Source organism: Neolamprologus brichardi, chromosome 23 (genome assembly GCF_056152115.1).
Source record: "Neolamprologus brichardi isolate AB-2024 chromosome 23, ASM5615211v1, whole genome shotgun sequence".
Taxonomy (NCBI): domain Eukaryota; kingdom Metazoa; phylum Chordata; class Actinopteri; order Cichliformes; family Cichlidae; genus Neolamprologus; species Neolamprologus brichardi.
This window is the reverse complement of record NC_142125.1, coordinates 1,291,130-1,301,859: the sequence shown is the minus strand read 5'-3', so window position 1 is coordinate 1,301,859 and position 10,730 is coordinate 1,291,130. Positions and strand designations below refer to the sequence as shown.

The window sequence follows — 10,730 nt, the reverse complement described above, 5'->3', positions numbered from 1 at the left end:
ATTACTTGCGTTATGTATTCATCCTTTTGAACATAATTAATGAAGCCACATGTAATCACTAAGAGAGTTTCCGATGTAATGCTGTTTTGTTTTGTTTAAATTTCACCAACTTACTGATGCCCACGGTTGTGAGTGCGGCTTCTTACTGTACATGGGTGGATGGTTGTAAATCACATCACAGATGCCAAAAACCTCTCAAACCAAGCCCTCTTGCCGGTGATGCTGTGCGCAACCTCGTGACGGAGTCAAGCACATTCAAAACACCCCCTCACCTCCCGTGTCAAACTCAAATGTCAGCCTAGTTCATGTGTCACTTTTGGAGCTCCTCCGATACAGTTGCCATCCCGACGAGCCATGGAGAAGTTCGTGTTTGTGTTATTTTACTTATTTGGTGTTCTGGTGTGTTTGGGCACCGGTCAGCACCGTCTGCGTGCACGTGTTGGACCGTGGACACACCGGATTCAGTGGGAGAATAACGGTCAGGTGTACAGTTTACTGAGCACTGGGACTCAGTATCGTTTACCAGCACAGACACGGAGACGCGATCAGCTTCTATTGAGAGCAAACAACCAAGTGAACCCTCCGGCTGCGTCCAGTAGACCCACCAGAACCGGATCTTGGGAATTCAACGAACTCAACGGCCATTTTCAACAAAACGAGATCCTTGGTGCTGATGCGGATCAGTATATACTCGCCTTGGGACGACCTGGCACACGCAGTCAGTCCCCAACCCGCAGCCAAACCACCCCAGAGGCTGTGGGATACTCCGGGTCCCTCCGGTCACAGTCCAGCAGCTCTTCAGCTCTTACCTCCGTCCAAGAGTTCTCCGGCAGCGGAGTCCCACGAGGAGGCCGTAGTACACTTGGAGATGATACAGGTGCACAACGGGCCAGCGCGTCACAGGCAAGATCGGATTTTACCCACAGCCGAAGCGGCAGAAGCAGGTCCCAGAGCACGGATTCAGCTGTTCGATCACCTGCCACATCAATATGGGTGACCACGGCAGAGGACGCGGGGAATGCACGTCGCATAACCCAGGAGACCGCACTGGGAGACGCTCCCAGTGCGCGCGGTGTGCACAGAGCGCACACTCTGACCAGAGTCACGCCGGAGTTAATTGTTTCTCCCACAGCGCTGTACAGCAACGCTGTAGAATTACAATTTCCACGTAGCGGGCCCGATGCCTCACGCACTACAGACGCGAGTGACCCACGAGACCCGCACAGTATTCATCACAGGAACTCGGTTTTCTATAACGTCTACCCACCAGACCGCAGGAACAGGCTGAGTGCGCGCCCTCCACCAGGAACCGGCTACGGGACCAGGTTCTTCCACAACGGTGAGACAGAAGCACCGAGGCAAAGAGGCCAACGTGTATTAAAAAGTAGTTATGGAGAGGCACGCATCTTGAAGCGTTAGAGACATTATCACGGCCAATCAATCAAATTGGTTTGGCGCCGAGCCCCACATTTAAACCCCATCTAATGCAGATTTTAATGCATTTTAATGAGAACCGGAATTAATGCCCCGTTATGACAAAACTAATGTCTCCCGTGTCAGAGCCTCTGAGCAAAGTTAAAATTAAATGCTTGATTGATAGACTTTGAGAGTCATTAGTGATTAGCCAGCAGTGATGGAGAAATTACTTCTGCAGCCTATGACAGTATAAGTATCTAAAGTTGTCCATTCATTATTCTTCCCAAGCAGATTCTTATGATGCTGATCTGTGTAGATACGTCTGCATAGTCAAATCAACACATGCAGCACTTTTCAACACTAGCAGATGCAGTTTAAAACAGAGCTGTCAAACAGAGAACACAAACTCCATCAACAAACCTTTATGTTTCATAAGTACAGGACAGTCTGGTCAGTGATCTAAGAGAAATTTTTCTTTTATTTTACACTTTTATCATGTAGAAAAATTGAGATATTCTGTTAAAATTGCCTTTTGTTATCTTATATTCAGATATCTGAGGGATTAAATGTGGACATTTATGTGACTGAAAGTTGATGCCTCAGTTTTTGCCTTTAGGTTGTTTTAATCGTTTAAGTGTCTGATTTTTTTCCTCTGCAGGTCTTCCAGACTTGGTTCCTGACCCCTACTACATCCAAGCAGCCTCGTACGTTCAGAGAGCACAGATGTATGCACTTCGCTGTGCAGCTGAGGAGAACTGTCTTTCCAGGTGCTTTATATGAATCTGTCTGTGAAGTCAAAAATAACTTAAGTTGTTCTTCACGGACATTTTACAATACAGGTTATTTCTGTGCAGCAGAAATGTGTGACGTCAGGCAGGACAAACACATTTACATCGAGATAATAAAAGACAGGACTTCTTTGAGCCTGCCTCGCTGTGTTGGCCCACATCCCATTTGGATGCTGGACACAAACCTGGCTGCTGCCTGAGATTCTCTCCTCTGATCTGAGCAGCCGCTCTGCCAAATAAAATAAACTCTGAAATGAAAGGCAAAGGATTTCTGAGGTGAATGCAAAAACTGCTGAGGCAAGACCAGAAACCACCTCTGCAGTAAATCATTGCGTCTGCCGCTCGGTGAGCAGGAAATAGAGTAAACTGTGCAGTGAGGCATGTATGTGTGGAGGACAAAGACTTAAAAAGGTGGTGCAAGTCGATTCCGGCTGCGCACTGAGTGCTTAAAACCGTCCGAGTGTCATCTCGGCACACGGTGAAGGTGCTCCAGGTATCTCGGCTCATTTCCTGTTTCCTTTTCCTTCAGCTCTGCATATCACCCGAGTGTGAGTGACCTCGACTATCGAGTTCTGCTGCGCTTCCCACAGCGAGTGAAAAACCAGGGAACAGCAGACTTCCTCCCGGTGAGACCCAGGCATGAGTGGGAGTGGCACAGCTGTCACCAGTGAGTTGGAAACACCATACATGTCCTCAAAGTCACACCCCAGGTCCTGCAGAGTGATGTGTGGACGCAGGATTTATAACTAACAGATAAAACATTAAAACATGTCTGAGGGAGAAGTTAATTTTAGGAAACTGTAGTTTCTCAGCCAAAGATGGCTGAGGCGAGCGTTTTAGGAACATCCACTCTGACGTCACACAGAGCCAACAGTTCAGGAACAGCTGAGACCAAATCTCTTCATCTGTTTTAAGATTTCTCTCTCCTCTTCAGGCATTACCACAGCATGGAAGCGTTTAGTAACTACGACCTGCTGGATGTCTCTACTGGACTGAAGGTTGCTGAGGGACACAAAGCCAGTTTCTGTCTCGAGGACACGTCGTGTGATGCAGGAGTACGGCGACGCTTTGCCTGCACTACTCACACACAAGTCAGTTTGCACTTTTTTATCTGTGCAGGATTTTCACAGGTTGCGTCTTTCTCGTTTTTAATGAGTAAAAACTTTTAAAGCATCGCAGAAGCAGGTTGTGTAAGTTTGGCGTCTTCTTAGGGTCTCAGTCCTGGATGCTATGACACGTACCACGCCAATATCGACTGCCAGTGGATCGACATCACCGATGTGCCGCCGGGGAACTACATCCTCAAGGTGGGTTTGCAGGACGGATTTATATTATCGGATCGTCTGAATCAGAACATTTCATCTCTAAATGATTGTTGTTTATTTGATTTTCAGGTAACGGTGAACCCCTCTCACCTGGTCGAGGAGTCCGACTTCTCCAACAATGAGGCTCAGTGTGAGGTCAGGTACACGGGCAGCTACGTCCAGGCGAGAAACTGCAGGATCGTTGTGTAAGTCGGGTCAAGTATTCTCGATTTTCACGAGTGACTCTGGAGGTAAAAATGTTTAAAGTGTTTTTTTCTTTGCTTCACAGGAGCTGACCTGACAGAAGACTGAACATCTCACAGGCTTCATCTCTTCTTACTGCTCCTAATGAGCAGCTGCTGATACCATGAATCTGTATTTATATGATTTACTGTATCCAAAGCCAGGATGGCTCAATTTGACCTTTTACTTATTTATATGAATATTCATTTTAAGTGGATTTTTAAGCAATGCGAGACTGTGCTGTTACTTGGTGCTTACTGTGGGGAAGCTCCAGCTTTCCTCCATCACATCTATTAGGATTTTGTCAGAGACCAGCAAATATACCCTGAAGTATACAGCGTGCTGCTGCTCTTATTTAAAAAGTTCAAAAGCTGTCACGTGTGGATTATTTGCAATGCTTTGCTCAAGCAGCAATTTATTACGGAGCCCCGCAGGGGACATGGGAAAAAAAATAAATTAAGACGGACTTTTGCGAGATCTCGCAAAACAAACTCGGGATCTCGCAAAACTTTTGAGAGATCTCGCAAAAGTTTTAGCCGCATTCTTCGGCCTTCGACCTCCCGTTAGCTCGAAGCTAACCCGTTAGCTTCCCGTTAGCTCGAAGCTAACGGGAGGTCTAGACCTACTACAGCCGGGAGGAACACCGCTTTCCCGGCACATCGTGCCTCGACCTCCCGGTCGGCTTCGAGCCGGCATCCGAAGAATGCGGCTAAAACGTTTGCGAGATCTCGCAAAAGTTTTGCGAGATCCCGAGTTTGTTTTGCGAGATCCCGAGTTTGTTTTGCGAGATCCCGAGTTTGTTTTGCGAGATCCCGAGTTTGTTTTGCGAGACGCAAAAGTCCGTCTTAATTTTTTTTTCTCCCATGTCCCCTGCGGGGCTCCGTAGTTTATAGTTTTATGTATTCTACTGAAACAAGGCTTGACTTTTAAAAGCTTTTTACTTCATGGTAAAACTTATTTAGATTTCTGAAAACAAAGTCAACCCCGACATCTAATTATTGAATTAGTCTAATTACAATTGGGAGCAAATATTTGTCAACCTGAAGTCATCTGGCTGCCCATTAACACCAGTTAACACGAGCTGAGAGCCGGTTCAGTGTCGAGCGGAACATTTAATAATAACATTAATAACACACCTCAGAGAAATACCTGAAATGATCCCACTTTGCTCGTTAACGTCATCAAAATAGCAGCGAGAGAACGAGAGCGCTGTGACACTCGTGTGTTTTTGCGTGCTTGTTGTGTTGTGTTATTGCTGGTGAGTGATTAGGAAAACATTTAGTCACCTGGCAGTGGCTCCATGTGAGACGCCTGCGAGTGTCTCGCTCTGTTTACACTTTGTCACCGAATTTAGTCGGGACCAACTGGGACGCTGTCTGGAGGAAATAACCAGCGCAAACACAATTCTTCCTCTTTGGTCCGTGTTTTTATTATTTTTTTAATGTTTGCCTCACAGAAGATTGGCAGAAAAACAAGCAGGAGGTCCTGTATTGTACGGGCTTTTTCTTTGGCACTCGCCATTAGGCACAGCAGGACTGTCGTGGGAACCATTCCAAACCAAACATGCCCACTGCAGTCATTTGAACCTCAGCAGAAAACTTCTTGTAGTAAGATGGAAGCTTTTAGCAGCAGTAAGCTTAAATGAAAGAGGATTTGAATGAGATGCATATGCTAACAGGTGCAGAGCGGGGTCACGGGAGTTTGTTCTCACATTCACTGAATCATTTGCAGTTTGTCTGTGGCAGCATCAAGTCACAGCCTGTCGCCAACTTCTCCGGTTCCTCACACAATAATAGTAAGAGTCTGTCGGTCCTGATGAGGTCACCTCTATTTGTTATGTTTTAAGGACAGAGGAAATCAAATACACACACTGATGCAAGAGATGGAAAAACTACCAGAGATGACATGGAAAGCATGCTGCCTGCACCGCATCACACTGTGCTCGAAACCCATTTCACTCATCCTCTCATCCAAACATGGACTCTGTGCTGAACCTACACCGTCTCTGGCCAGTGAACCATCTGAGTGTGAAAGAGGGTCAGGGCAGAGCTCCCAGCTGCTGTGTGCTAAGGGTGGGCCGGTGCACTAAGCCTGCAGGGTGTGGGCAGAGCTGCCAGTCGCTCCGGCTGGAGATGACAAGGAGGAGAGAAATTCCACAGATCCACTGACGGGCAGGAAAACCCGACTGCAAACTGCTGACATCAGCGACGGAGCCATTCTTACTGTGGGCTGAGTGTTTGTGAGGCCGTGCCCAGACTGTCTGAGACGCCCAGTCAACAAGTGTCCGAGCCAAGAGCCCAGACCCCAGCGACACATGATGGACGTCAATATTCCTGCGTACAGACTTAGACTGGAATAGTGTCGATAAGCACTCACAGACTAAAAATATGCACATGTGTTTAGAGTTTCACGCCCATATTGTTACGCTTGTCTTCACTAAAGCATCACACTTGTATTAAAGATGCATTATCAGATTTTTACAGCCACTTAGTGGCAGCATAACCGCCTATGTGAGCACAACACTGATCATCCCCTGCACACAAACTCAGACATTTATGTGCAATTTAACTCTAATTGTTCTTAATTCATGAAATCGGCTGTTTTTCCTGCCACAGACTGTGGGTAAGAAAACACTCAAAGACACTAAAACACATCACATTTTAAAATGCAGTCAGATCACAAATGGACGGCACTAAAAGCTTGTGTGAAGTACCACAGCGGGCAGCTTGGAGGCGTGTGACAATAACAGGTGTGGACGATGACGCGCTCCACTTGTGTCCAGATCACTGAAACACATTTTAAAAGGACGCATTAACAGGTCACAGACTCACTTAATCACAGCTTTGTGCGCCACGATGTCAAGTGTTCTCTTTAATGCACATTATCACAGCGCTGACCAGCCACTTCATTAGGTACACCTATTCATCTGCATGTTAACACTCTGCAGAAAATGATTGATGTTAATACGTATCACTAGAAAGAAGAGATGCCTGTTAATCTGTTAAACTAAACTTTTTGAAAAGAGATCATTTTGATTTTGGGACTGACTCAAACATACGCTCACTGGCCACTTCATTAGGTATACCTGGTGTAGTCCATCTTATTGCAAATGTCTAATCGGCTCATCACAGTGCATACAGTCATGTAGCTATCGTTCAGATAACCTTCTGAAGCTCGAACTGAGCATCAGAATGAGGCTACCTGAGTATTGTTGCTGACCATGTCTGTCCACTGTGTCACAAATCATCTCAAACTAGTATCTTGTACATGACGGTAAGTTCAGTCTTCAAATGGCCTCCGCAGTCAACGGAACGAGTAAAGTAAGGGATTACTATTGCAAAAACAGTAATTAGATTACCGTTACTTTCCCGTAGGAACGCTGCGTTACTGCGTTACTAAAACCGTGATTTTTTTGCGAGAATGTCTCATGACAGTGACGTAAGCGAGTGCGACGTTCGTGACAACAGCTGTGTGCAGATCAACAATGGATCATATATCGAGTGCAGAGAGAGTATGAGCGTGCAGCGTTTAAAGCGTGGAAGTACTGACCTTACTTTGAGTTTGATTCCATAAAAAGTGACAAAAACATTAGTGTCCGTTGTGCGTGGGAAGAAAACTTCTTTTTACAGCGAAAAAACCCCTAAACTTCCAAACAAGCACCGAGTAGCTACGACGTAATGGGAAACTCACAGAGAAACTCGCGGATTCTTCCACTGACCGCTGCACACCTGCACCAGGGTAACCCTCCGCCTACCCCACTCCTGCTTTACAGGTGAAAATAGAGCAACAGGACCGCTAGTCTTTGACTTTATTTATTTTCTGCTGTGTTTTACTTGCATCTATTTGAAAGACTGAGTGTAAACACAAAAATATTTTATTTTATGTGCTGGAATGTGCAGAAAATAGGTTTAAATATTAAACTAATTTCTTCCAGTCAGAGAATGGTGCAGATAATTTAATTTTTGCTTGATGCATAAAGTTAAAAGATTAAAACTAATAAAACAAGTTTTAAAAAGAGACTTTTCCATTTGATTACATTTTGTATGATGATTATGCAGAAAAAGTAGAATTGGGCTGAAAGATCTATCGTTTTATCACCTATTCAGGTTGTAAATCGTGTTTTTAAAAAGTAACTAAGTAATAAATTACTTTTGAAAATAAGTAATCAGTAAGGTAACGGGATTACTTTTTTGGGGAAGTAATCAGTAATTAGTTACTGATTACTTTTTCAAGTAACTTGACCAACACTGGACCAGAATATCCCAGGAATGTTTCCAGTGAAAATCAGAGCCACGAAGAAATACGGCAGATCTGACAAGGTGTACCTAATAAAGTGTCAGATGAATGTAGTCACTACATCTGCTGTTAACACCAAACACCAGTGGCCGCATCACGACGTGCACAGTGTGATCTCTTCCTGTATTCAGCCCACTGTGGGTCCAGATGTTCATAACAGCGTAAAACCATCACATATGACTGTTTCAGATCGATACGATCGCAGACATCAGCACCATGAATACATAAATACCAAAACATTGCAGTTGTAGCCACAGTGATCAATCACCCAGAGGTAAGAAACAAACGATACAGTTTTCCTGTGTTGTTTGTTTTAACTAAGAGGAAGAAATTGGAAAGTTTTCTCGCCACAGGGCGACTCAGCTCCACAGCAGCTGCTCACAACTAATAAAAGCACCAAATTAACCCTGACGCCTGTAGAGTCACACACACACACACACATATAAAAGCACCGACGTGCTGCTGTGTTGTTTTCCTCCCACTGTGTGAGTGTGTGTGTAAAGTCGGGAATACGAGCTTCCATCACAGTGAAATTATTCTACGTCGACTTAATGTTCCCTCCATCCGTGCTGTGTTTGCTGTGAGTGAACTGTTTGTCTAAAGCAAAGAGTCGAAGCTATTTGTGCGAGCGGGGGGAATGACTGAATAATTTCTCGGCTCTCCCGCCGGCGGCGTCTGATGTCCCAAAAGTGGAAACAATGTTTACCTGGACTCTCTAAACTGGGCCGTTTACACACCGCTGTAGATTCAACAGCTTCCCGTTTGAAAGAGAAGAACCCTGTGTGTGATTTGCCTCCTGAAGCAAACACTCGACAGCCCTGTGCAAATGCATGCTGGTTTATTTATCCTGTTATTGTATTATTTTGGGGCCGGGAGGAGGTCTGGATGAGGAGGTGCAGGGGAGAGAGGGCGGGGGGTCGTCCAGCTGAAGCCTTCCATTTATTTCTGTTCTTAAATATTGTTTTATGGGTTTTACACTTGGCTGTCAGACGACGTTAGCGTGTCTCCTGCCGTGCCGAACATCTGTTCACGCTACACCGGGAGGACGCGTGTTGGCTCCGGAGACATAGAAAACACGTCCACGGAGACGTGAGCAGACGCGAGACTGTGCTGCTGCCTCGTGTAAAACAAAATGTTACTGCAGTGTGAAAAAGACAGTTGTCGACATGTTTGCTATCATGCTTTCGTGTAAGAGCACGAGACGAGTGCAAAGTTTAATCGGAGGGTTTCCTCATGAATCACAGCCTGCTGAGGCAGAGCGGGCCTCAAACAGCGCCTAGAGAAATTCAGTTTACACACGCCTAATTATTGTAGTCTGGATTTAATATGTGTGGATTACAAAACAAATAATCTTACTGGATTTATGACAAAGTTTTGAAAATGAACAGCTCGTTTATTATTGTGTTAATTTGTGCAATTACATGTGAGTAAATAATATGACAGCTGTTTGTCAAGTGTTGATGCAGGATCTTTGTTCAACCGCTCGAGTTAAAGCAGAGATTCTTCATTTGCATCTTAACTGACTCATTTCATCTGCTGTGGTTCTGTACAGAAGCGTGACAGCAACAGTTTCTAACTGTAACAGCAAGAGCCGTGTTTAAGTACTTATTCTCCTCATTCAACTCCTCATTAACGCAAATTTCTAATCAGCCAACCGCGTGGCAGCACGTTAGTGCATTTAGACATAGAGGCGTGGCCGAGACGACCTGCTGAAGTTCAAACTGAACATCAAAATCAGGAAAAAGGTCGTTTAAAAGTCTCGTGGTCGTTGGTGCCAGACGGGCTGATCTAAGTATTTCATTCATCCCGCTTTGTATATGCTTGTAAGCATTGCCACAATGTGTAATATACTATATAAAATATACTATACATAAAACTCTATAACAAAAGTTATAACTACAGCAGTATAGACAGTTTTAAAAGGGCTGTGGAACATATGTAGGCTGTGAGTGTGTTATTAGATCCCAGATAGGAAATACAAACATTGCTGTGGAGAAAATGTGGACACACTGCAGTGTGCTTTATTAGCTTTCATCCTAATGAAGGATGTTATCACGTTCAGTATCTGTGCTGCGAAAGAACAAGAACAACGAGCCAGCAGCTAATGCTGCTCTTAAACTGCTGCATGTGTTTGGAAAGACAAAATGTGCCCTTTGACCTCACCCCTTCACACCTGAATGTGACATCCTTGGCCAAACATTCAGGGCTACAGCCAGGTGGTTAAAAAATAATAAATACAGATGTCAGCCTCGTTCTGATTGTTGGGCTTTTCTGTAGGATCTTTACCTTCCAGTACAAAGCGCCTTGTAATTTGCTGCTATATAAATTCAATTTAATTAAAGTTCTGGACCCATCTCATTAATTTGGCCTCCACATATTAATATTTCTGCACATGAAATACTTCAAAGTTACTCAGCAGCAGAAACAGCAACATGTTGCTTAAACACTAATTGTTCTGCATAAGTAATCTAAAGGCGTTATATAAAATAACCCAGCATCAGAGCGTCAGACATTTTACCAATGATCGCACCAACTAATGACCCCTTTTTAAAAATTATAGATGACATACTGCAGGCTTAACTATTTTGCCTTCCAGGATTTCAATCAATTTGCACAAAGAATTTGTAAACTGGCAGATAAATGCAGCAGAGTGTAGAATTAGAAAGGTTGTAGTGGTGTAATG

General features: G+C 44.5%; 1 protein-coding gene across 1 annotated transcript; it reads left to right on the top strand.

Moving 5' to 3' along the window:
* The first annotated feature begins 302 nt into the window (after positions 1 to 302).
* loxl5a (lysyl oxidase-like 5a) lies at positions 303 to 3,718 on the top strand. Its single transcript, XM_006803275.3, has 6 exons — positions 303 to 1,339; positions 2,075 to 2,183; positions 2,734 to 2,871; positions 3,139 to 3,295; positions 3,416 to 3,511; positions 3,599 to 3,718. The coding sequence occupies exons 1-6, from the start codon at positions 355 to 357 to the stop codon at positions 3,716 to 3,718; spliced, it is 1,605 nt and encodes a 534-aa protein (XP_006803338.3). The 5' UTR covers positions 303 to 354.
* Positions 3,719 to 10,730: the final 7,012 nt, after the last annotated feature.

Excerpts from the sequence above, each read along its gene's own strand:
- loxl5a (XM_006803275.3), top strand. The coding sequence starts at position 355 with ATGGAGAAGTTCGTGTTTGTGTTATTTTACTTATTTGGTGTTCTGGTG. Across the intron at positions 1,340-2,074 it reads GACCAGGTTCTTCCACAACG|GTCTTCCAGACTTGGTTCCT; the intron begins GTGAGACAGAAG and ends TTTCCTCTGCAG. Across the intron at positions 2,872-3,138 it reads GAGTGGCACAGCTGTCACCA|GCATTACCACAGCATGGAAG; the intron begins GTGAGTTGGAAA and ends TCTCCTCTTCAG.